This window comes from Strigops habroptila, unplaced genomic scaffold (assembly GCF_004027225.2).
Source record: "Strigops habroptila isolate Jane unplaced genomic scaffold, bStrHab1.2.pri NC_044299.1_ctg1, whole genome shotgun sequence".
NCBI lineage: Eukaryota > Metazoa > Chordata > Aves > Psittaciformes > Psittacidae > Strigops > Strigops habroptila.
This window is the reverse complement of record NW_022651056.1, coordinates 5,483-31,946: the sequence shown is the minus strand read 5'-3', so window position 1 is coordinate 31,946 and position 26,464 is coordinate 5,483. Positions and strand designations below refer to the sequence as shown.

Here is a 26,464-nt window from a genome sequence, read left to right as displayed (position 1 = left end):
AAGAGACGGGTGGGCGGGGAAAGAGCAAACGCTTCCGCCCGGTTGCCATGACTCCTGCTTGGTTTCGGCTACTTCCGGTCCGGCCTCCCCGCACTTCCGCCCGGCCGTGAGGGCAAAGGGAGAGTGGTTCCGGGGCACAGTGGCGCCATTGCGGAGCGGCGGAATGGAGATGGAGCGCATCGGTGGGGCAATGGGGGGCTATGGGGGGCTATGGGGTGGTTATAGGGGGCTATGGGGTAGTTATAAGGGGTTATGGGGGTCTGTGGGGTGGTTATAAGGGGTTATGGGGATCTATGGGGTGGTTATGGGGTGTTTATAGGGGGTTATGGGGGTCTGTGGGGTAGTTATGGGGGGTTATGGGGGTCTATGGGGTGGTTATAGGGGGTTATGGGGGTCTATGGGCTGGTTACAGGGGGTAATGGGGGTCTATGGGGTAGTTATAGGGGGTTATGGGGGTCTACAGGGTCGTTATAAGGGGTTATGGGGGTCTATGGGGTGGTTATGGGGGGTTATGGGGGTCTATGGGGTGGTTATGGGGGATTATAGGGGGTTATGGGGGTCTACAGGGTCGTTATAAGGGATTATGGGGGTCTACGGGGTGGTTATGGGGGGTTATGGGGGTCTATGGAGTGGTTATGGGGGCTTATAGGGGTCTATGGGGTGGTTATAGGGGTCTATGGCGTGATTATAGTGGCTTATGGGGTTTATGGGCGTCTATGGGGTGGTTATAGCGGGTTTATAGCAATTATTGGGGGTTATGAGGGGGTTTATAGGGTGCTGACAGGGATTATGGGGCAGTAATGGGGGGTTATGGGGGTTATTGGGGCTCTACAGAGGGCTCTATGGGTGTCTATGGGGTGTCTATGGTGGGTTATGGGTGTCTAGGGGGGTCTGGGGTGAGTTATGGGTGTCTATGGGGGTCTGTGGTGGGTTACGGGTGTCTATGGGGGTCTGTGGTGGGTTATGGGGGTCTATGGGGTGCCTATGGGTGCTTTGGGGCCCCCTGACCCCCGTTGCCCCCAGAGCTGCCGCCCCCCTCCCCGCGGGTGCTGCCGTTGGCGCTGCTGGAGCTGGGCTGTGCCGGCACCTTCGAGCTGCTGGTGGGACCCCCGGGGGGGGCGCGGGGACCCCCCCACCGAGCCACCGTGAGACACCCCATTGACCCCATTGGCACCCCTTGAGCCCATTGAGCCCCATTGAGCCTCATTGATCCCATTGAGCCCCATTGACCCCACTGACACCCATTGATCCCCATTGACCCCATTGGCACCCCTTGAGCCCATTGAGCCCCATTGACACCCATTGACCCCATTGACACCCATTGAGCCCCATTGATCCCATTGACACCCATTGACATCCATTGACCCCATTGATCCCCATTGACACCCATTGACCCCATTGACACCCATTGAGCCCCATTGACACCCATTGACACCCATTGATCCCATTGACATCCATTGATCCCGTTGACACCCACTGAGCCCCATTGAGCCCCATTGACCCCACTGACACCCATTGATCCCCATTGACACACATTGAGCCCATTGATACCCATTGAGCCCCATTGACACCCATTGATTCCCATTGATCCCATTGAGCCCCATTGATCCCCGTTGATCCCCATTGACCCCACTGACACCCATTGAGACCCATTGACCCCATTGGTCTCCATTGACACCCATTGAGCCCCATTGACCCCATTGACACCCATTGACACCCATTGATCCCCATTGATCCCATTGACACGCGCTGAGTCCTATTGACACCCATTGATTCCCATTGAGCCCCATTGACACCCGTTGACCCCCACTGATCCCCATTGACACACATTGATACCCATTGGCCCCCCTTAGTACCCTCAAACCTCCCTATGTACCCCTAACCCCCCCATTGAGCCCCCCAAGTAACCCCCTGCACCCCAAACCCCCCATTGACCCCACTTTGACCCCCCTAAACTCCCCCATTAAACCCTCAACCCCCCCTTTTGCCCCCGATAAACCCCCTTTTGGGACCCCCAAGTGCCCGAGGGGGGGTTGTGAGACCCCGGAGCACCCCCAAACTGACCTCCCCCCCCCAGCTCCCCCTGGGGGTCCCCCCTTTTGCCCCCTCCCTTGTTTCGGAGCTGGAGCAGCAGCTTTTGGGGTCCCCCGAGTGGCTGCCCCCCCACCAGCACGAGAGGGCCCAAAGGTATGGGGGGGTCCGGGAGGGTCTATGGGGGTCCTATGGGGTCTATGGTGGTCTGGGGGGGTCTACGGGGGGGTCTTATGGGGGTCTATGGGGGTTCTTATGGCGATTTAGGGGGGTCTTATGGGGGTCTGGGGGGGCTTATGGGCGTTTGTGGGGGTCTATGGAGTTCTTATGGGGGTCTGGGGGGGTCTTATGGGGGTCTGGGGGGTCCTATGGGAGGCTGGGGGGGGTTTAGGGGGGGTGTATGGGGGGTTTGAGGGGGTCCTATAGGGGTCTGGGGGGATCTTATGGGGGTTTAAGGGGGTGCTATGTGGGTCTATGGGAGTTTAGGGGTGTCTATGGGGGTACTGGGGGGTCTTATGGAGGTCTAAAGGAGCTTGGGGGGGGTCTTATGCTGTAACCCCCCCATTGCCCCCCCCCAGGTCGTGGCTTCGGGCCCCGGAGCCCCGGAACCTGTTTGCCCTGGACCCGACCCCGGCTCTGGGGGGGCTCCGGGCTCAAAGGGACCCCAAAAGCGGCTCCTTGAAGGGCTTCACTGAGGTGGGGGGGCCCGGGGAGGGGTCCTCAGGGGGTTATATGGGGCTTTGGGGGGGTTATATGGGGTCTTATGGGGGTTTGGGGGGGGTCCTGAGGGGGTTTGGGGGGGTCTTGGGTCAATCTATGGGGATTTGGGGGGGTTCTATTGGGGTTTAAAGGGGCCGGGGTGGGGGTTTGGGGGGGTCTTACAGGGTTGGGGGGGTCCTATGTGGGGTTGGGGGGGGTCTTATGGGAGTTTGAGGGTAACCGGGGGGTGCTTGGGGGGGTTTGGGGGGGTCTTGGGGCAATCTATGGGGTTTGGGGTGTTTTGGGGGGGGGTTTGGGGGTGTTTTGGGGGTGTTTTGGGGTGTTGTGGGGGGGTTTTGGGGTGTTTTGGGGGTGTTTTGGGCTCCTGACCCCCCCTGTCCCCCCCCCCAGGAGCTGCTGCCCAATGTGGGGTTATCAGCCAAGAACTCGCTGTCGCTGCGGCGCCCCCCCGGCCCCCCCCAGGAGAATCTATGGGGCAGCTCCACCACCTTCCCCTTCTGGCCAGGTACCCCCAAACCCCCCCCAGGGACCCCAAAACCCCCCTTTGATCCCTTTAAACCCCCCCCGGGACCCCCAAACCCCCCTTGGGGACCCCAAAACCCCCCCAGGACCACCATAAACCCACCCAGGACCCCCCCAGGGACCCCAAAACCCCCCTTTGATCCCTTTAAACCCCCCCCAGGACCCCCGAACCCCCCTTGGGGACCCCAAAACCCCCCCAGAACCCCCATAAACCCACCCAGGGACCCCAAACCCCCCCTTTAACCACTTTAAACCCCCCCAGGGACCCCCGAACCCCCCTTGGGGACCCCAGAACCCCCCCAGAACCCCCATAAACCCCCCCCGGACCCCCCAGAGACCCCAACCCCCCCCCTTGGGGACCCCAAAACCCCCCCAGAACCCCCATAAACCCCCCCGGGGACCCCAAACCCCCCCTTTGACCCCCATAAAGCCTCCTTTGACCCCCCCAAACCCCCTTTGCCCCCCCCCAGCGGGGCTGGATGAGCCCAGCCTGGAGCAGCTCCGTGTCCATGGGGATGAAGAGGAGGACATTGACTTCGACACTGGTACAACCCTCCCCCATTTTGGGGTGCCCCCCCCCCAATTTGGGCCCCCCCCCACTTTGAAACACTTATTGGGGTGCCCCCCACCCTCATAAACCCCTTTTTGCCCCCCCAGACCTATTGGTGACACCCCCAGGGCTGAAAAGGGGCGTCGAGTACAAGGCCTCAGGTAGGAAGTGATGGGGGGACCCTCATGTTTTGGGGGGGGGGCACATATAGGGGGGATTTAACTCCTTATGGGGGTATTTAATGCATTGGGGGGGTATTTAATCCCTGGGGGGGGATTTAACCCATTGGGGGGGCATCTTATGGGGGTCTGTGTGGGGATTATGGGGGTCTTGGGGGGTCTATGGGGGGATTATGGGGATCTTATGGGGGTCAGGGGGGGTCTTATGGGGTTTTAGGGGGTCTTTTGGGGGTTTGGGGGGGTCTTATGTGCATCTTGGGGTGTCGATGGGGGCGTTATGAGGGTCTTATGGGAGTTTGGGGGGGTCTTATGTGGGTCTGGGGGTGTCTATGGGGGTCTTATGGGGGTTTGGGGGGTCTTATGTGGGTCTGGGGGTGTCTATGGGGGTCTTATGGAGATTTGGGGGGGTCTTATGTGGGTCTTGGGGTGTTTATGGGGTGTTATGGGGGTCTTATGGTGATTTGGGGGGGTCTTATGTGGGTCTGGGGGTGTCTATGGGGGTCTTATGGGGATTTGGGGGGGTAATAAGGAGCCATGGGGTAGTTTTGGGGGTGTCCCCCCCCCATTTTGGGCTCCCCTTTCTCTGACCCCCCCCCAGTTGGGGGCCGGGGGGGGCCCTTATCTCTCTCCAGCCTCCTTCAGACCCTCGATACCTTCGACTTGGGGGGGGCTGAAGACGTTGAGGGGGGGGGAGGGGAGTCGGGGCCCCCCAAAGCCGGGGGGGGGGGGCACGGGCAGCAGCCCCCCCCCATTGCGCCGCAGCGACAGCGTGGACGAGCTGCTGCATAAGGTGGGTCCCTATAGGGCTCAATGGGGGGGGTTTGGGGGGTCATTGTGCCCCCCCCTTCATGCTGACCCCCCCCATAGGAGGCGGCAGAGCCCCCCCAGCCCGCCCTGGAGCCCCCCCCGGCCCCCCCAGAGGAGCAATGGGCTGTGGCCATTGACACCAGTGGCCCCGTGGAGGACTTTGAGCGGCTCGTGCCTGACCCGGCCTTTAAGGTGGGGGGGACTTGGGGGTCTAAGGGGGGCTTGGGGGGTCCTGGAGGGGGTTTTGGGGGGTCTTAAAGGGGATTTGGGGGGCTCTGAAGGGGGCTTGGAGGATCCAAGGGGGGGTTTGAGGGAGTCCAAGGGGGGAGTTGGAGGGTCCTAAAGGGGATTTGGGGGGGCCTGAAGGGGATTTGGGGGGTCGAAGGGGGGGTTTGGGGGGTCTAAGGGGGCTTTGGGGGGTCTAAGGGCGATTTTGGGGGTCCCGAAGGGGTCTGGGGGGGATTTGAGGAGTTCTGGGGGGGTCGTAAAGGCTGTGTGGGGGGTCCTGGGGGTTCTAGGGGCAGGATTTGGGGTGTCTGGAGGGGTTTGGGGGGGATTTGGGGGTCCTGGTGGGGATTTGGGGGGGTCCTTAAGAGGCTTTAGGGTGTCCTGGGGGGGTCTAGGGGGTACTTGGGGAGCCCTAAAGGGGGTTTGGGGGGTCCTGGTGGGGATTTGGGGGGTCCTTAGGAGGCTTTAGGGTGTCCTGGGGGGGTCTAGGGGGTACTTGGGGAGCCCTAAAGGGGGTTTGGGGGGTCCTAAAGGGGATTTGGGGGGTCCTGTGGGGGATTTGGGGGGTCCTGGGGGGGAATTTGGGGGTTCTGAGGGGGCCCTAAAGGGGATTTGGGGGGTCCTGGGGAGGTTTTGGGGGTCCTGGGGTGTTTTGGGGGTGTCTTTGGGGGTCCCATCCCGTTGTCCCCCCCTTGCAGTGGCCGTTTAAGCCGGACCCGTTCCAGCTCTGGGCCGTGCTGTGCCTGGAGCGGGGCCAGTCGCTGCTGGCGGCCGCTCACACCTCCGCGGGTAAAACCGCTATTGCCGAGTACGCCATTGCCCTGGCACAGCGCCACATGGCCCGGTGAGACCCCCCCGCACCCAAAACACCCCCTTTGCACCCCAAAAACCGCCTCCGGCACCCCCAAAACCCCCCCAAAACCCAGCACCCCCCCCCCGAGCCCCGGCCGGCTCCTGCAATACCCAGTGTGGCCACAAGGCGTCGCTGCTGTCCCATTGTGTCACCCGTGTGTCACCCCCCCAGACCCCCCATTGGGGTCCCCAAACATCACTGGGGGTCCCCAAGACCCCCAGGACCCAAAATCCTCCCTTTTCACCCCTAAAACCACGCCCGGGACCCCCAAAACACCCCCAAAACCCAGCACCACCCCCCCAAGGCACTGCCTGCTCCTGCGATACCCAGTGTTGCCACAAGGGGTCGTCGTTGTCACAGCATGACCACTAAACCCATCCCAAAAACCGCCCTTTTGGGGTCCCCAGACCCCCCCATTGGGATCCCCAAACATCACTAGGGGTCCCCAAACCCCCCCCCGGACTCAAAACACCCCCTTTTCACCCCATAAACCAACTTCGGGACCCCCAAACTTCCCCCCAAAACCCAGCACCCCCCCAAAACCCTGCCTGCTCCTGCGATACCCAGCGTGGCCACAAGGGGTCGTTGGTGTCCCTTATGGCCCTTAAAATCATCCCATAACCCCCCCATGGGGTCCCCAAACCTAGGGGGGTCCAAAGGGGGGTTCCTGGGGTCTTCCCCTCCAATAGGGGGTGTCTTGGGGGGTTCCCCTTTCAATGGGGGTCCCCTCTTTCCAAATGGGCTGCTTTGGGGGGGTCCCCTCTTATGGGGATGCATTGAGGGGGGTGTTTCCCCATGGGGGTGTTTTCGGGGTGTCCCTCATTCTAAAGGGGGTATCTTGGGGGGGTCTCCCCTTCCAATGGGGGTCCCCCTTCTCCAATATGGGGGTGTCCCCTCCAATGGGGGGGTCCTGGGGGTCTCCCTTCTATGGGGATGGGTGGGGGTGTTCCTGGGGGGGTGTCCCCCCCATTTCCCCCCATTAAGCCCCATTTCCCCCCCTGTTTCCCCCCAGCTCCATCTACACGTCTCCCATCAAGGCTCTTTCCAACCAGAAGTTCCGGGATTTCCGGAGCACGTTCGGCTCCGTGGGGCTGCTCACGGGGGACGTTCAGCTGCACCCCGAGGCCTCCTGCCTGGTCATGACCACCGAGATCCTGCGGTGAGCACCCCGAAACACCCCAAAACACCCCCAGAACACCCAAAATACACCTAAACCAGCCCCAAAACACCCCAAAATGGCCCAAAACGCATCCAAAACACCCCAAAATACCCCGAAATACACCCAAAATGACCCCAAACCACCCCAAAACCCACCCCAAAGCCTCCTGCCTGGTCATGACCACCGAGATCCTGCGGTGAGCACCCCGAAACACCCCAAAACACCCCCAAAACACCCAAAATACACCCAAACCACCCCCAAAACACCCCAAAATGGCCCAAAACGCATGCAAAACACCCTGAAATACACCCAAAATGACCCCAAACCACCCCAAAACCCACCCCAAAGCCTCCTGCGTGATCATGAACACTGAGATCCTGCGGTAAGCACCCCAAAACACCCCAAAATACACACAAAACACTCCAAAAAACAACCCAAAATACACACAGAACACCCCAAGATGCACCCAAAACACCCCAAACCACCTTAAAATACCCCCAAAACACTCCAAAATACACCCAAAATGACCCCAAAACACCTCAAAACCCACTCCAAAGGCTCCTGCGTGATCATGAACACCAAGATCCTGCAGTGAGCACCACAAAACACCCCAAATTACACACAAAACACCCCAAACCACCCCAAAATACACACAGAACACCCCAAAACCACCCCAAACCACCCCAAAAGAGCCAAAACCACCTCCAAAACACCCCCAAATCACCCTAAAATACACCCAAAACACCCCAAAAATGTACCCAAAATACCACAAAACACCTCAAAACACCCCAAAACCACCCAAAGCACCCTGAACTCCCCAAAATACCCCCAAAACACCCCAAAATCACCCAAAAATACACCCCAAACACCCCAAAATCACCCCAAAATCCACCCTGGGACACCAAAATACACCCAAACCCCCCCAAAAACCTGCCTTTGCACCCCAAAACCAGCTCTTTGCACCCCAAAACCCACTCGGGGACCCCAAAACCCCCCTTTTGCACCCCAAAACCCCCTTTTTCCCCCCATAGCTCGATGCTGTACAATGGCTCCGATGTGATCCGGGACCTGGAATGGGTCATCTTTGATGAGGTGCATTACATCAACGATGCTGAGGTGAGGGGGGGCCCTATGGGGGTCCCTATGGGGCTGGGGGGGTCCTATGGGGCTGGGGAGGTTCTTATTGGGGTCCCTATGTGTCACACTGGGGGCTATTGGGGGTCCCTATGGGGCACAATAGGGGTTATTGGGTGTCCTGGGGGGTCCCTATGGGGCACAAGGGGGTTATTGGTGGTTCTTATGGGTCTCTATGGGTCACAGTGGGGGTTATTGGGGGTTCCTATGGGTCTCTGTGGGTCACAATGGGGGTTATTGGGGGTCCTGTGGGGTCCCTACAGGGCACAAGGGGGTTATTGGTGGTTCTTATGGGTCTCTATGGGTCACAGTGGGGGTTATTGGGGGTTCTGTGGGGTCCCTACGGGGCACAAGGGGGTTATTGGTGGTTCTTATGGGTCTCTATGGGTCACAGTGGGGGTTATTGGGGGTTCCTGTGGGTCTCTATGGGTCACAGTGGGGGTTATTGGGGGTTCCTGTGGGTCTCTATGGGTCACAATGGGGGTTATTGGGGGTCCTGGAGGGGGATCCCTATGGGTCTATGGGATTCTTATGGATCTCTCTGTGGCTCTGGGGGGTCCCTATGGGTCTCTATGTGTCTCTATGGGTCTGCCCCACAGCGAGGGGTGGTGTGGGAGGAGGTTCTCATCATGCTGCCCGAGCACGTGAAGCTCGTCCTGCTCAGTGCCACCATCCCCAATGCCCTCGAGTTCGCCCAGTGGGTCGGGTAAGGGGGCAATGGGGGGCAATGGGGGCAATGGGGGGCAATGGGGGGCAATGGGGGCGATGGGGGGCAATGGGGGCGATGGGACAGTGGGGGCGATGGGACAGTGGGGGGCAATGGGGCAATGGGGCAATGGGGGCGATGGGGGTAATGGGGGCAATGGGGCAATGGGGGGCAATGGGGGCAATGGGGGTAATGGGGGGCAATGGGGGGCAATGGGGGCAATGGGGGCAATAGGGGCAATGGGGGGCAATGGGGTAATGGGGGCAATGGGGGCAATGGGGGCAATGGGGGCAATGGGGGACAATGGGGCAATGGGGGCATTGGGGGCAATGGGGGCAATGGGGGTAATGGGGGTAATGGGGGCGATTGGGGGCAATGGGGGGCAATGGGGGCAATGGGGCAATGGGGGCAATGGGGCAATGGGGGGCAATGGGGGCGATGGGGGCGATTGGGGGCAATGGGGGGCAATGGGGGCAATGGGGGGCAATGGGGGCAGTGGGGGGCAATGGGGGTAATGGGGCAATGGGGGCAGTGGGGGGATCTGAGTTGGGGTTTGGGGGGTCTATGGGGTGGATATGGGGGGTTCTGGGGCTCCCTGGCAGGGGGTTGGGGTCCTGGGGGGTGGTTTTGGGGTGTTAAAGCGTGTTTTGGGGTATTTCAGGGTGTTTAAGGGTGTATTTGGAGTGGTTTTGGGGGTGTTTGGGGGTTTTTGGGGTCCTGGAGTTGGAATTAGGGGTGTTCAGGGGTGGTTTTGGGGGGTTTGGGGCTGGTTTTGGGGGTTCTCAGCCCGTTCCCCCCCCCCCCCCCCAGGCGCACGAAGCGGCGGTGCCTGCGGGTGCTGAGCACCCAGCGCCGGCCGGTGCCGCTGCAGCACTTCCTGTACACGGGGAACGGGCCCCGCACCCGGAACCAGCTCTTCCTGCTGCTGGACGCGCACGGGGCGCTCAGCACCCAGGGGTGAGCCCCCAGCCCCACACAGCCCCACACAGCCCCACTGAGACCAGAGAGACCATAGAGACATACAGAAACCCATAGAGATACAGACACCACAGAGCCCCACAGAGCCCGCAGAGACCATAGAGATCATAGAGTCACATAGGCGCTATAGAGACCATAGAGGCACGTACAGCCCCATAGAGACCCACAGACACCAGAGAGACCATAGACACATAGAGAAACCCATAGAGATACAGAGACCACAGAGCCCCACGGAGAGCGCAGAAACCATAGAGACCGAGCCGTGGTCTCTATGAGGTCTCTGTGAGGTCTATGGGGTCTCTGTAGGGTGTCTATGGGGGTCTATGGGTCTCTATGGGGGTCTGTGGGGTCTCTGTGAGGGTCTGTGCGATCTCTATGGGGCCTTTAGGTCTATAGAGACACGTAGACACTGTAGAGACCATAGAGACGATAGACGCAAATAGAGATCAGAGACCCATAAAAAGCAGAGAGACACACAGAAACCCATAGAGAGCAGAGAAACGCGTTGAGACCTATAGAGACCATAGAGACACATGGAGACCCATGGATGTATAGAGACCCATAGACACACAGAGATCATAGGGGCCTATAGACGCACGTAGAGATCCATAGGGATACATAGAGACCATAGACACCCATAGAGATCAAAGAGACACATTGAGACCTATAGAGAGCATAGAGACACGTATAGGCCCACAGAAACCATAGAGAGCCCTGGAGACCCACAGAGGCCTTAGAGACTATACAGACCCATAGAGACCATAGAGACTATAGAGACGCATTGAGACAGACCATAGAGACCCATAGAGACAATAGAGAGCATAGAGAGCCATAGAGACCATAAAGACGTACAGACCGTAGAGAACCATAGACACCATACAAACGTGTAAAGACCAGAGAGACCCATAAAGACCCATAGAGGCACATAGAGACCGTAGAGAGAGACCCATAGAGACACATAGTGACCCTACAGGAGCCCCATACCCAGCCCCATAGAGACTCCATGCAGACTCCATACCCAGCCCCATAGAGACCCCATAGAAACCCAACCCCCAGCCCCGCTCCACCCACTCTTACGCCACAGACACCCCATCCCCAGCCCCATAGACACCCCATAGACACACCACTCCTGCCCCACAGCTACTACGCCGCGGTGGAGGCCAAGAAGCAGCAGAGCAGCAAATCGGGGCAGAACTTTGGGGCCAAACACCCCACGATGGCACCAACCACCCCGGGCCAGGTCTGTGTGTGGGGCTCCATGGGGGGGCACTTATGGGTCACGCTATGGGTCTGGTTCACACCATAGCGCCCCCTATAAGAGTGGGGGTATAACGGGGCTCACCCCATAGCGCCCCCTATAGGAGCGGAGGTCTGAGAGGGAGAGTTATGCCTCACTCTGTGGGTCCGGCTCACTCTATAGCGCCCCCTGTAGGAGTGGGGGTATAAAGGGGGGGGCTCACCCCATAGCACCCCCTATAGGAGTGGGGGTATAATGGGACTCACGCCATAGCGCCCCCTACAGGAATGGAGGTCTAAGGGGGGGGGGGGCTCACCCCACAGCGCCTCCTACAGGAGTGGGGGTCTAAGGGAAGCTCACCCCATAGCGCCCCCTGCAGGAGCGGAGGTTCAAGGGGGGTACCCACGGCTCGGGCTCACCTCATAGCACCCCCTGCAGGAGCGGAGGTCTAAGGAGGGGGCTCACCCCATAGTGCCCCCTGCAGGAGTGGAGGTCCACGGGTAGCACCTATGGCTCGGGCTCACCCCATAGCGCCCCCTGCAGGAGCGGAGGTCCAAGGGGAGTGCCCACAGCTCCGGCTCACCCCATAGCGCCCCCTGCAGGAGCAGAGGTCCAAGGGGGGTGCCCACAGCTCCGGCTCACCCCATAGCGCCCCCTACAGGAGCGGAGGTCTAAGGGGGGGGCTCACCCCACAGCGCCTCCTACAGGAGTGGAGGTCCACGGGGTAGCACCTATGGCTCAGGCTCACCCATAGCGCCCCCTGCAGGAGCGGAGGTCCAAGGGGGGCGCCCACGGCTCGGGCTCACCCCATAGCGCCCCCTGCAGGAGCGGAGGTCCAAGGGGGGCGCCCACGGCTCGGGCTCACCCCATAGCTCTCCCCATAGGAGCGGGGGATGTGGCTGGCGCTGCTGGGGCTGCTGCAGGAGCGGGAGCAGCTCCCTGTGGTCGCCTTCACCTTCTCGCGGAGCCGGTGCGATGACCACGCCGCCGCCATCGGCCCCATGGATCTGCTCAGCCCCACGGAGAAGGTGCGGAGCCGCCTCTTCTTCCAGCGCTGCATCGGCCGCCTGCGGGGCCCCGACCGCCGCCTGCCCCAGGTGGGGAGCTGTGGGTCTCTATGGGGGTCTATGGGTCTCTATGGGGTGTCTATGGGTCTCTATGGGGTGGCTGTAGGTCTCTATGGGGTTTCTATGGGGGTCTATGGGTCTCTATGGAGGTCTCTATGGGGTGTCTGTGGATCTCTATGGAGTGGTTATGGGTCTCTATGGGGTCTCTATGGGGGTCTCTATGGGGTGTCTAGGGGTCTCTATTGAGGTCTATAGGTCTCTGTGGGGGTCTTTGGGTCTCTGGGGGGTCTTTGGGTCTCTGGGGGGGTCTCTGTGGTCTCTATGGGTCTCTATGAGAGTCTGTGGGGTCTCTATAGGGTGCCTGTGGGTGTCTATGGGGTCTCTATGAGAGTCTCTGTGGGGTGTCTATAGGGGTCTATGGGTCTCTATGGGGTCTGTGTGAGGGTCCGTGGGGTCTCTATGGGGTCTCTATGGGGGTCTATGGTGTCTCTATTGGGGTCTATGGGGTGTCTGTGGGTCTCTGTGAGGTCTATGGGGTCTCTGCGGGGTGTATGGGGTGTGTATGGGGTGTATATGGGTCTCTATGGGTCTCTATGGGGTGTCTATGGGTCTCTGTGTCCCCCCAGGTGGTGGCCATGGGGGAGCTGCTGCAGCGGGGGGTGGGGGTGCACCACGGGGGGGTCCTGCCCCTGCTCAAGGAGGTCGTGGAGATGCTCTTCAGCCAAGGGCTGGTCAAGGTGCGTGTGGGGCAGCCGTGGGGCAGCCATGGGGCAGCCATGGGGCACTCTGGGGCAGCCATGGGTCACTATGGGGCAGCCATGGGGTCACTATGGGGCAACCATGGGGCACTGTGGGGCAGCCATGGGGCAGCTGTGGGTCGCTATGGGGCAGCCATGGGGCACTCTGGGGCAGCCATGGGGCACTCTGGGTCACTATGGGGCAGCCATGGGTCACTCTGGGGCAGCCATGGGGCACTATGGGGCAGCCATAAGTCACTATGGGTCACTATGGGGCAGCCGTGGGGCACTCTGGGGCAGCCATGGGACACTATGGGGCAGCCATAAGTCACTATGGGTCACTATGGGTCAGCTGTGTGGGGCGCTATGGGTCTCTATGGGTCAGCTGTGGGTCTCTATGCGTTAGTTATTGGTCTCTCTGGGTCTCTATGGGTCAGCCATGGCTCTCTATGGGTCTCTGTGGGGCAGTTGTGGGTCTCTCTGGGTCAGCCATGGCTCTCTATGGGTCGCTATGGGTCCTGCCCCACACCAGGTGCTGTTTGCCACCGAGACCTTCGCTATGGGGCTGAACATGCCGGCCCGAACCGTCGTCTTCGACTCCATCCGCAAGCACGACGGGAGCAACTTCCGGGACCTGCTGCCAGGTGGGGGGCAATGGGGGGCCTATGGGGCTCTATGGGGCTCTATGGGGTACTTATCAGTCGCTATGGGGCTCTATGGGGTCACTAAGGGGTAGTTATGGGTGGCTCTGGGGCTCTATGGGGTAGTTATGGGTTGCTATGAGGATCTATGGGGTCACTATGGGGTAGTTACGGGTCGCTATGGGGCCCTATGGGGTAATTATGGGTCACTATGGGGTCAGTATGGGGTAGTTATGGGTCTCTATGGGGCTCTGTGAGGTAGTTATGGGTCGCTATGGGGCTCTGTGGGGTCAGTATGGGGTAGTCATGGGTCACTATGGGGCCCTATGGGGTAGTTATGGGTCGCTATGGGGTCTATGGGGTTAGTATGGGGTAGTTATGGGTCACTATAGGATACTTAAGGATTGCTATAGGGCTCTATGGGGTCTCTATGGGTCTCTATGTGTCTCTGTGAGTCTCTATTTGTCTCTATGGGGTCACTATGGGTCTTTATGAGGTCCTTATGGCTTAGTTATGGGTCGCTATGGGTCCTATGGAGTTCCTATGGGTTAGTTATTGGTCTCTATGGGGTTCTATGGGTCCCCATGGGGCTCTATGGTGTCTATGGTCTCTATGCGTGTCTGTGGTCTCTGTGGGTCTCTATGTGTGTCTATGGCTTCTATGCGTCTCTATGGTCTCTATGTGTCTCTATGGTCTCGGTGGGTCTCTATGCGTGTCTACGGTTTCTGTGCGTCTCTATGGTTTTTATGCGTCTCTATGGTTTCTATGGGTCTCTATGCGTGTCTATGGTGTCTATGACCCCCATGGCTCGCTATGGGGCTGCCCCACAGGCGAGTACATCCAGATGTCAGGCCGCGCCGGGCGCCGGGGGCTCGATCCCATGGGAACGGTCATCATCCTGTGCCGGGGTTCTGTGCCCGACCTGCCCGACCTGCACCGCATGATGCTGGTGAGCACAGGCGTGACCACGCGTGTCCTTAGCGTGTGCTTGGCGTGTTCACGGCGGGCTCTTCCCTCCCCCCCCCCCCCCCCTAGGGGCGACCCACACGGCTGCAGTCCCAGTTCCGCCTCACGTACCCCATGATCCTGAACCTGCTGCGGGCGCAGGAGCTGCGGGTGCAGGACCTGCTGCGCAGGAGCTACGCGGAATTCCCGCTGCGCAGGGAGCAGGAGGTGGCAATGGGGCGGGATGGGGGGCGGGATGGGGGGGGGGGTGGGGTATGGGATATGGGGGCGGGGGATATGGGGTGTGGGATATGGGGTGTGGGATATGGGGTGTGGGATTTGGGGTGTGGGATATGGAGATATGGGGTGTGGGGTGTGGGGTGTTGGATATGGGGATATGGGGGGTGGGATATGGGAACCCATTGTCCCCCATTGCCCCCCGTTGCCCCCATTACCCCCATTGACCCCCATTGCCCCCCATTGCCCCCCATTGCCCCCATTGCCCCCATTGCCCCCATTACCCCCATTGCCCCCATTGCCCCCTATTGCCCCCATTGACCCCCGTTGCCCCCCATTGCCCCCATTGCCCCATTGCCCCCCATTACCCCCATTGCCCCCCATTGCCCCATTGCCCCCCATTACCCCCATTGCCCCCATTGCCCCCATTACCCCCATTGCCCCCATTGCCCCCCATTGCCCCCATTGCCCCCATTACCCCCATTGCCCCCATTACCCCATTGCCCCCATTGCTCCCATTGCCCCCATTGCCCCCCCATTGCCCCCATTGCCCCCATTGTCCCCCATTGCCCTCCATTGCCCCCCATTGCCCCCATTGCCCCCATTGCCCCCATTGCCCCCATTACCCCATTGCCCCATTGCTCCCATTGCCCCCATTGCCCCCCATTGCCCCCATTGCCCCCATTGCCCCCATTACCCCATTGCCCCATTGCTCCCATTGCCCCCATTGCCCCCATTGCCCCCATTGCCCCCCATTGCCCCCCATTGCCCCCATTGCCCCCATTGCCCCCATTGCCCCCATTGCCCCCATTGCCCCCATTACCCCATTGCCCCATTGCTCCCATTGCCCCCATTGCCCCCATTGCCCCCATTGCCCCCCATTGCCCCCATTGCCCCCCATTGCCCCCCATTGCCCCCATTGCCCCCATTGCCCCCCATTGCCCCCCATTGCCCCCATTGCCCCCATTGCCCCCCATTGCCCCCATTGCCCCCCATTGCCCCCATTGCCCCCCATTGCCCCCATTGCCCCCATTGCCCCCATTGCCCCCCATTGCCCCCCATTGCCCCCATTGCCCCCATTGCCCCCATTACCCCCATTGCCCCCATCGCCCCCATTACCCCATTGCCCCCATTGCCCCATTGCCCCCATTGCCCCCTATTACCCCCCCACTGCCCCCACGTGACCCCCTGACCCCACGTGACCCCAGGCCCAGGCTCGCCGCGTGACCGAGCTGCAGGGGGCGCTGTCGGCGCAGCCGAGGCTGGATCCCGGAAGTGACGTCGGGCTCTACCATGAGGTCGTGGGGGAGCTGCGGAGGAACCGGAAGGAACTAATGGTGCGGGGGGGGGGGGGCCGGAAGTGGGGGCTCTATGGGGCGCTATGGGGCCACTGGGGGCTCTATGGGGCCAATGGGAGGGCTCTATGGGGTCATTGGGGGCTCTATGGGGCTATTGTGGGGGCTCTATGGGGCTATGGGAGCTTTATGGGGCATTGGGGGGCTCTATGGGGCCATTAGGGGCTCTATGGGGCTATTGGGGGGGCTCTATGGGGCATTGGGGGCTCTATGGGGCTATGGGAGCTTTATGGGGCATTGGGGGGCTCTATGGGGCCATTACGGGCTCTATGGGGCTATTGGGGGGCTCTATGGGGCATTGGGGGGCTCTATGGGACAGTTGGGGGTGCTCTATGGGGTGACTGGGTGCTCTATGGGGCCATTGGGATGCTCTATGGGGCCATTGGGAGCCTCTATGGGGCTATTGGGGGCTTTGTGGGGCCATTGGGAGGCTCTGTGGGGCTATTGGGGGGCTATGTGGGGCATTGGGGGTTCTATGGGGCTATTGGGGGGCTCTATGGGGCTATTAGGGGGCTCTATGGGACCATTGGGGGTGCTCTATGGGGCCATTGGGATGCTCTATGGGGCCATTGGGGGACTCTCTGGGTCTATTGGGGGGCTCTCTGGGGCATTGGGGGGCTCTATGGGGCTCTGTGGGGCATTGGGGGGCTCCATGGGGCTATTAGGGGGCTCTATGGGACCATTGGGGGTGCTCTATGGGGCCATTGGGATGCGCTATGGGGTCATTGGGGGCTCTATGGGGCTATTGGGGGCTCTGTGGGGCCATCAGGGGGCTCTCTGGGGCTCTCTGGGGGTGCCATGTAACGCGGGGGGGTCCCGGCAGCGGCGCCTGGCGGACTCGGTGTCGGGGCTGCGGGTGCTGGTGCCCGGGCGGGTGGTGGTGGTGAGCACCCCCCGGCACCGCAACGCGCTGGGGGTCATCCTGCAGGTAACACCCCAAAGCACCCCAAAAACACCCCAAAAACCCTCTAAAACACACCAAAACACCCCCAAAACACCCCAAAACACCCCAAAACCACCCTGAAACACCCCAAAAACATCCCAAACCCCCCCAAAAACACCCTGAAACACACCGAAACACCCCCAAAACACCCCAAAACACCCCAGATACACCCTGAAACACCCTGAAACACCCCAAAAACACCCTGAAACACCCCAAAACATCCCAAAACACCCCAAAACAGCCCAAAACAACTCTAAAATACCCCGAAATACCCCCAAACCACCCCAAACCACCCCAAAACCACCCCAAAATACCCTAAAGTAGCCCAAAACAACCCCAAAATACCCCAAAACACCTCAAAATAGCCCAAAACAACCCCAAAACACCTAAAAACACCCCAGAACAACCCCAAAATACCCCAAAACAGCCCCAAACACCCCAGAACACCCAAACCCACCCCAAAATACCCCAAAACACCCCAAAACACCCCCAAAACCACCCCAAAACAGCCCAAAACACCCCCCCAATGGTACATTCCCCCCCCCATTCACCCCATTGTCCCCCCCATTCCTCCCCATTCCCCCCCCAATGGTACATTCCCCCCCCTCCATTCACCCCCATTCCCCCCCCAATGGTACGTGTCCCCCCCCCATTCACCCCCATTCCCCCCCCCAAAGGTACATGCCCCCCCCCACTCACCCCATTGCCCCCCCCCTCACCCCGTGCCCCCCCCAGGTGACCCCCGCGCCCTCGGGCCGCACCTTCACCACGCTGGTGCTCAGTGAGAAGCCCCCCGAGGGGGGGGGGGAGCCCCCGGCCCCCCCCGACGCCCCCCACCCCGAGGAGCTGCTGCTCACCCGCCTCTTCCTGCCCGACGGTGGGGCTGGGGGGGCCCATTGCGCCCTATGGGGGGGTTTGGGGGGGCCCATGGGCCCTATGGAGGGGGTTGGGGGAGGTTTTGGGGGGTCCTGGTCCCTTATTGGGGTTTTGGGGGGGCCCATGGGCCTTTTGGGTGGGGTTTGGGGGGGGTTTGGGGGGGTCCTGGTCCCTTATGGGGGGGTTTGGGGGGCCCATGGGCTCTATAGGGGGGTTTTGGGGGGCGTTTGGGGGGTTCTGGTCCCTTATTGGGGGGTTTGGGGGTTGTATGGGGGGGTTTTTGGGGGGGTCCATTGGGCCATGTGGGGGGTTTTGGGGTCCCCCCTTGCTCCATGAGTTCCTTATTGGGGGGTTTGGGGGGTCCTGGTCCCTTATTGGGGCATTTGGGGGTCCTATGGGCCCTTATTGGGGGGGTTTGGGGGGCTCATTGGGCCCTATGGGGGGGTTTCGGGGTCCCCCCTTGCTCCATGGGCCCTTATTGGGGGGTTTGGGGTGTGCCATGGGCCTTATGGGGGGGTTTGGGGGGGCTCCAAAGGGTTTTGGGGTCACATTTGGGCTCCATGAGCCCTTATTGGGGGTCTTGGGGGGGTTTGGGGGGGCCCTGGTCCCTTATTGGGGGGGCCCATTGGGCCTTATGGGGGGGTTTGGGGTCCCCTGTGGCTCCATTGGCCCTTATTGGGGGGCCCTGGGGGGGGTTGGGGGGTCCCATGGGCCCTATCAGGGGGTTTGGGGGGGGGTCCCAGCGGGTTTTGGGGTCCCCCTTTGACTCTTGTCTCCTTTATTGGGCTGCTTATGGGGGTCCCCCTCTTGTTTTGGGGTCCTCCCATGTCCCTTCTAGGGGGGGGCCCTGATGCTTTTGGGTCCCCCCAATGGTTTTGGGCTCCCTTTATGGTGGGTTTGGGGGTGCTGGGGGGGGGGGGGTTTGGGGTCCCCCAATGGTCGGGACCCCCCCCAATGGTTTTGGGGTCCCCCCCCAGGCCCCTGTGGGCACGCTCTGGAGCAGCTCCAGGCCGAGGATTTTGGGGGGGTCACGACCAAGAGCCTGCGGGTGACCCCCGAAACGCTGCTGCAGGAGCTGCGGCCCCGCCACCACCACAGAGACAGGTTGGGGGGGGCACGGGGGGGGGTTTGGGGGGTCCCATGGGGGGGTTCGGGGGGGTCCCTGCGTGTCTATGGGGTCCTGGGGGGGGGGCACCCCATTATTGGGGTCCATGGGGAGGTCCATTGGTGTCTATAGGAGGGGTCAACCTGTTATTGGTGTCTATGGGGGGGTCTATTGGTGTCTATGGGGGGGGCACCCCATTATCGGTGTCTATGGGGGGTTCCATTGGTGCCCATGGGGGGGGTCCATCAGTGTCTATGGGGGGTCCCCCTATTATTGGGGTCCATGGGGGGTTCCATTGGTGTCTATTGGGGGTGCCGTTGGTGTCTATGGCAGGGGTCACCCCATTATTGGTGTCCATGGGGGGGTCCATCGGTGTCCATGGGGGGGGTCACCCCATTATAGGTGTCTATGGGGGGTTCCATCGGTGTCTGTAGGGGGGGTCCCCCCATTATTGGTGTCTATGGAGGGGTCCATTGGTGCCTATGGGGGGTCCCCCTGTTATTGGGCTCCATGGGGGGTTCCATCAGTGTCCATGGGGGGGTCCATTGGTGTCTATAGGGGGTTCACCCCATTATTGGTGTCCATGGGGGGGTCCATTGATGTCTATGGGGGGGGTCACCCCATTATTGGTGTCCATGGAGGGGTCCATTGGTGTCTATAGGGGGTTCACCCTATTATTGGTGTCCATGGGGGGGTCCATTGATGTCTATGGGGGGGGTCACCCCATTATTGGTGTCCATGGAGGGGTCCATTGATGCCTATGGGGGGGTCACCCCATTATTGGTATCCATGGGGGGGTCCATTGGTGCCTATGGGGAGGGTCCCCCCATTATTGGTGCCCGGGGGTCTCCACGGGTGCCTGTGGGGGCTCCATGGGTGTCCCTGGGGGGGTTCCATTGGTGCCTATGGGGGGGTCCCCCCATTATTGGGTTCCATGGGGGTCTCCATGGGTGTCCATGGGGGGGTCCATTGGTGCCTATGGGGGGGTCCCCCCGTTATTGGTGCCTCCGGGGTCCCCACGGGTGCCGTGCCCCCCCCAGGCCGGCGCTGGGGGCGGCGCTGCAGGAGCTGCTGCGGCTGGCGGGGGGGGGGGCGGCGCCGGCGCTGCTGGACCCCGCCGGGAGCCTCCGGGACCCGCAGTCGCTGGCGGCGGCCGCGCGGCTCCGGGAGCTCAGCTCCCGCCTGGGGGCGTTCAGCTGCGTGCACCGGCCCCGCTTCCGGGAGGAGGTGCGGGGGGGGGCGCGAAGGGGGGCGCAAAGGGGGTTTGGGGGGGTCTAAAGGGGGTTATGGGGGGTAAAAGGGAGGTTTGGGGGGGATTTGGGGGGTTAAAGGGGGGTTTGGGGGGTCAAAAGGGGGTTTGGGGGGTCTAAGGGGGGTTATGGGGGGTAAAAGGGAGGTTTGGGGAGGATTTGGGGGGTTAAAGGGGGGATATGGGGGGTCAAAAGGGGGTTTGGGGGGGTCTAAAGGGGGATATGGGGGGTAAAAGGGAGGTTTGGGGGGGATTTGGGGGGTTAAAGGGGGGTTTGGGGGGTCAAAAGGGGGTTTGGGGGGGTCTAAAGGGGGTTAGGGGGGGTAAAAGGGAGGTTTGGGGGGGATTTGGGGGGTTAAAGGGGGGTTTGGGGGGTCAAAAGGGGGTTTGGGGGGTCTAAAGGGGGATATGGGGGGTTTAAGGGGGGGTTTGGGGGGTCTAAAGGGGGATATGGGGGGTTTAAGGGGGGGTTTGGGGGGTCTAAAGGGGGATATGGCGGGTTAAAGGGGGGTTTGGGGGGGTCTAAGGGGGATATGGGGGGTTAAAGGGGCTTTGGGGGGGATTTGGGGGGTTAAAGGGGGGATATGGGGGGTCAAAAGGGGGTTTGGGGGGGTCTAAAGGGGGTCATGGGGGGTAAAAAGGAGGTTTGGGGGGGATTTGGGGGGTTAAAGGGGGGTTTGGGGGGTCAAAAGGGGGTTTGGGGCGTCTAAAGGGGGTTATGGGGAGTAAAAGGGAGGTTTGGGGGGGATTTGGGGGGTTAAAGGGGGGTTTGGGGGGTCAAAAGGGGGTTTGGGGGGTCTAAAGGGGGATATGGGGGGTTTAAGGGGGGTTTGGGGGTCTAAAGGGGGATATGGCGGGTTTAAAGGGGGGTTTGGGGGGTCTAAGGGGGATATGGGGGGTTAAAGGGGCTTTGAGGGGGATTTGGGGGTTAAAGGGGGGATATGGGGGGTCAAAAGGGGGTTTGGGGGGGTCTAAAGGGGGTCATGGGGGGTAAAAGGGAGGTTTGGGGGGGATTTGGGGGGTTAAAGGGGGGTTTGGGGGGTCAAAAGGGGGTTTGGGGGGTCTAAAGGGGGTTAGGGGGGGTAAAAGGGAGGTTTGGGGGGGATTTGGGGGGTTAAAGGGGGGTTTGGGGGGTCAAAAGGGGTTTGGGGGGTCTAAAGGGGGATATGGGGGGTACAAAGGGGGGTTTGGGGGGTAAAAGGGAGGTTTGGGGGGGATTTGGGGGGTTAAAGAGGGGTTTGGGGGGTCAAAAGGGGTTTGGGGGGGTCTAAAGGGAGATATGGGGGGTTAAAGGGGGGTTTGGGGGGGTCTAAAGGGGGTTTGGGGGGTTAAAGGGGGGTTTGGGAGGTTAAAGGGGGGGTTTAGGGGGGATTTCGGGGGTTAAAGGGGGGGTTTGGGGGGATTTGGGGAGTTAAAGGGGGGTTTGGGGGTACAAAGGGGGGTTTGGGGGGGTCTAAAGGGGGATATGGGGGGTTAAAGAGGAGTTTGGGGGGGTCTTGGGGGGTTAAATGGGAGTTTGGGGGGTTAAAGGGGGGGTTTGGGGGCAATTTGGGGGGTTAAGGGGGAGTTTGGGGAGGTCTTGGGGGGTCTTGGGGGGGTTTAAGGGGATTGGGGGGGTCAAAGGGGGGGTTGAGGCTCAAATGGGGGATTTGGGGGCTTAAAGGAGGGACAAAGGGGGAGTATTGGGGTCCCTCGGAGGGTTTGGGGGGGGTGTTGGGGGTTCAAAGGGGGTGTTGGGGGTCCCGGCCCCCCCTCACCCCGTGCCCCCCCCCAGTACGAGCAGTTCGGGGCGCGCCGGGCGCTGCAGCAGCAGCTCGAGCAGCTCCAGTTCCAGCTCTCGGACCAGTCCCTGCTGCTGCTGCCCGAGTACCACCAGCGCCTGGCCGTGAGTGCCCCACAGCGCCCCACGGGGACCCACAGCGCCCCACGGCGCCCCACGGGGACCCACAGGGACACACAGGGACACACAGTGACCCACAGGGACACACAGAGACACAGAGACACCCACAGAGACCCACAGACACCCACAGAGACCCACAGACACCCACAGAGACCCATAGACAGACACTCATAGACACCCACAGGCACCCATAGAGCCCCATAGAGCCCCATAGAGCCCCATAGAGCCCCATAGGCACCCATAGAGCTCCACAGACACCCATAGACACACCCATAGAGCCCCATAGACACACCCATAGAGCTCCATAGACACCCATAAACACCTATAGAGTCCCACAGACACCCATAGACACACCCATAGAGCCCCATAGACACCCATAGTGCCCCATAGACATCTATACACACAGAGACCACCATAGACACCCATAGAGCTCCATAGAGACCCCATAGACACCCATAGACCGCCATAGAGCCCTGTAGACAGCCACCCATAGACACCCATAGAGCCCCACAGAGCCCCACAGGCACCCATACACTGCCATAGAGCCCCACAGACAGACACCCATAGAGCCCCATAGAGCCTCATAGACAGACCCCCATAACCCCCCATATCCCTGTATGTCCCCCTGTGTCCCCAATGTCCCCTTATTCCCATATCCCCCCATATCCCCCCAATGTCCCCATTCCCCCTATACCCCCCCATTGTCCCCAGTGTCCCCATGGCCCCATATCCCCCTATACCCCCCCATTGTCCCCAGTGTCCCCATGGCCCCATATCCCCCTATATCCCCCCAGTGCCCCCAATGTCCCCATGGCCCCGTATCCCCTTATACCCCCCATTGTCCCCAATGTCCCCACGTCCCCATATCCCCCTATATTCCCCCTGTGCCCCCAATATCCCCATGGCCCCATATCCCCCTATATCCCCCCATTGTCCCCAATATCCCCATGGCCCCATATCCCCCTATATCCCCCCATTGTCCCCAATGTCCCCATGGCCCCATATCCCCCTATATCCCCCCATTGTCCCCAATGTCCCCATGGCCCCATATCCCCCTATATCCCCCCAATGTCCCCATGCTCCCTATACCCCCCCATTGTCCCCAATGTCCCCATGGCCCCATATCCCCCTATATCCCCCCAGTGCCCCCAATGTCCCCATGGCCCCGTATCCCCCTATACCCCCCAATGTCCCCATGTCCCCGTATCCCCCTATACCCCCCCATTGTTCCCAATGTCCCCATGGCCCATATCCCCCTATACCCCCCAATCTCCCCCTATCCCCCTACATCCCCCCATTGTCCCCAATGTCCCTATGGCCCCATATCCCCCTATATCCCCCCAATGTCCCCATGTCCCCGTATCCCCCTATACCCCCCAATGTCCCCATGTCCCCGTATCCCCCTATATCCCCCCAGTGCCCCCAATGTCCCCATGGCCCATATCCCCCTATACCCCCCCAATCTCCCCCTATCCCCCTATATCCCCCTATTGCCCCCAACGTCCCCGTATCCCGCCGTACCCCCCGCTAACGCCCCCCGTTGTGCTGCAGGTGCTGCGGGCGCTGGGGTACGTGAGCGAGGGGGGCGCGGTGGCGCTGGGGGGGCGCGTGGCCGCGGGGCTCAGCACCCACGAGCTGCTGGTGACGGAGCTGCTGCTGGGGAACGTGCTGGCGGCCCTGAGCCCCGAGGAGAGCGTCACCCTCCTGGCCTGCCTCGTGGGGCCGGGGGGCCCCCGCCAGCCCCCTCCCCGCATCACCGCCCCCCTGGAGCAGGTCACTGCGGGGGGCGAGGGGGGGAATGGGGGCAATGGGGGTAATGGGGCAATGGGGACAATGGGGGCAATGAGGGGCAATGGGGAAGACGGGCGTAATGGGGCAATGGGGGTAATGGGGGTAATGAGGGTCAATGGGGACGATGGGGGCAATGGGGGTAATGGGGGTAATAGGGGTAATGGGGCAATGGGGGTAATGGTGGTAATGGGGGCAATGGGGCAATGGGGGGCAATGGGGTAATGGGGGCAATGGGGGTAATGGGGGCAATGGGGACAATGGAGGCAATGGGGGCAATGGAGGCAATGGGAGCAATGGGGGGCAATGGGGTGATGGGAGCAATGGGGGCAATGGGGGCAATGGAGGCAATGGGGGGCAGTGGGGGCAATGGGGGAAATGGGGGTAATGGGGGGTAATGGAGGCAATGGGGGCAATGGGGGTGATGAGGGCGATGGGGGCAGTGGGGGTAATGGATGCAATGGGGCAATGGGAGCAATGGGGGGCAATGGGGCCGATGGGGGCAATGGGGGTGATGGGGACGATGGGGGCAATGGGGGCAATGGGGGGCAGTGGGGGTGATGTGGTGTCGCTGTGTCCCTGTGGGGTGCCTGACGCGGGGCCCCCCCAGGCCGTGCAGCAGTTGGTGGCCGTGGCTCAGCGCCTGGCGCGGCTGCAGCAGGATTGTGGCCTCAGCACCAGCCCCGAGGACGTGGAGCAGCAGCTCAGCTTCGGCCTCATGGAGGTGGTGTACGAGTGGGCCCGCGGCGTGGTGAGACCCCCAAACACCCCAAAACCGCCCTGAAACACCCCGAAACACCCTGAAACACCCCCAAAACACCCCAAAACCACCCTGAAACACCCCAAAACACCCCAAAACAGCCCCGAAACACCCTGAAACACCCCCAAACACCCCAAAACCACCCTGAAACACCCCAAAACAGCCCTGAAACACCCCCAAACACCCCAAAACCACCCTGAAACACCCCAAAAGAGCCCTGAAACACCCCCAAACACCCCCAAACCACCCTGAAACACCCCCAAACACCCCAAAACCGCCCTGAAACACCCCCAAAACACCCCAAACCCACCCTGAAACACCCCCAAAACACCCCCAAACACCCCCAAACACCCCAAAACCGCCCTGAAACACCCCCAAAACACCCCAAAACCACCCTGAAACACCCCCAAAACACCCCCAAACACCCCCAAGCACCCTGAAACACCCCCAAACACTCCAAAACAGCCCCGAAACACCCCCAAACACCCCCAAAACACTCCAAACCCACCCTGAAACACCCCCAAACACCCCAAAACCACCCTGGAACATCCCCAAAACACCCCAAAACACCCCCAAACACTCCAAAACAGCCCCGAAACACCCCCAAACACCCCAAACCCATCCTGAAATACCCCCAAAATACCCCCAAACCACAGCAAAATATCCCCAAAGCACTCCAAAACACCCCAAAACACCCCAAAACACCCCGAAACACCCCCAAACACTCCAAAATCGCCCCAAAACACCCCCAAACACCCTAAAACACCCCAAAACACACCAAAATATCCCCAAAGCACTCTAAAACACCCCGAAACACCCCGAAACAGCCCCAAAACACACCAAAATACCCCCAAACCAGCCCAAACCACACCAAAATACCCCCAAACCAGACCCATAACCCCCAAGCCCCCAGTAAAGGACCCAGAACCCCCCAAAACCACTCCAGGACCCCCCCCAAACCTCCAATAAAGGACCCGGACCCCCCCAAGCCCCCCCAAAAGGGACCCAGAACCCCTCAAAGCCACTCCAGGACCCCCCCAAACCCCCAATAGAGGACCCAGGAGCCCCCAAAACCACTCCAGGACCCCCCCAAACCCCCAATAAAGGACCCAGAACCCCCAAAGCCCCCCAAAAGGGACCCAGAACCCCCCAAAACCACTCCAGGCCCCCCCCAAACCCCAATAGAGGACCTAAACCCCCCCCAAACCACTCCAGGACCCCCCAAACCCCCAATAAAGGACCCAGAACCCCCCAAACCCCCCAATAGAGACCCCAGAACCCCCCCGAACCCCCAATAAAGGACCCAGAGCCCCCCAAACCCCCAATAAAGGACCCAGAACCCCCCAAAACCCCCAATAAAGGACCCAGAGCCCCCCAAACCCCCAATAGAGAACCCAGAACCCCCCCAAAACCCCCAATAGAGAACCCAGAACCCCCCCAAACCCCCAATAAAGAACCCAGAACCCCCCCAACCCCTCAGTACAGGACCCCCGGGACCCCCCTTTCACCCCCATTTCCCCCCCCCCCCCAAGCCGTTTGCGGACATCCCGCGCCCGGCGGGGGTGCAGGAGGGGACGGTGGTTCGGTGCATCCAGCGCCTGGAGGAGATGTGCCGGGAGCTGCGGCAGGCCGCCCGCATGGTGGGGGAGCCGGCGCTGGCCGCCAAGATGGAGGCGGCCTCCACCATGATCAAGAGGGACATCGTCTTCGCCGCCAGCCTCTACACGCAATAAAAGGCCTCAAGGAAAACCCCCCCC

At 61.1% G+C, this 26,464-nt stretch overlaps 1 protein-coding gene across 1 annotated transcript; it reads left to right on the top strand.

The window, feature by feature from the left end:
* The first annotated feature begins 45 nt into the window (after nucleotides 1-45).
* On the top strand, nucleotides 46-26,464 carry SKIV2L (Ski2 like RNA helicase). Its single transcript, XM_030510794.1, has 29 exons — nucleotides 46-182; nucleotides 1,024-1,145; nucleotides 2,078-2,187; nucleotides 2,610-2,727; nucleotides 3,142-3,256; nucleotides 3,744-3,818; nucleotides 3,931-3,984; nucleotides 4,601-4,680; nucleotides 4,870-5,001; nucleotides 5,736-5,881; nucleotides 6,903-7,049; nucleotides 8,081-8,165; nucleotides 8,783-8,889; nucleotides 9,700-9,846; nucleotides 11,008-11,107; nucleotides 11,989-12,201; nucleotides 12,798-12,908; nucleotides 13,441-13,552; nucleotides 14,380-14,498; nucleotides 14,585-14,722; nucleotides 15,940-16,068; nucleotides 16,910-17,014; nucleotides 17,765-17,906; nucleotides 18,883-19,009; nucleotides 20,051-20,237; nucleotides 22,034-22,144; nucleotides 23,711-23,932; nucleotides 24,558-24,698; nucleotides 26,240-26,464. Exons 1-29 carry the CDS (start codon nucleotides 164-166, stop codon nucleotides 26,438-26,440), a joined length of 3,615 nt encoding a protein of 1,204 aa, XP_030366654.1. The 5' UTR covers nucleotides 46-163; the 3' UTR covers nucleotides 26,441-26,464.

Excerpts from the sequence above, each read along its gene's own strand:
- SKIV2L (XM_030510794.1), top strand. Across the intron at positions 3,257-3,743 it reads CACCTTCCCCTTCTGGCCAG|CGGGGCTGGATGAGCCCAGC; the intron begins GTACCCCCAAAC and ends GCCCCCCCCCAG. Across the intron at positions 5,882-6,902 it reads GCACAGCGCCACATGGCCCG|CTCCATCTACACGTCTCCCA; the intron begins GTGAGACCCCCC and ends GTTTCCCCCCAG.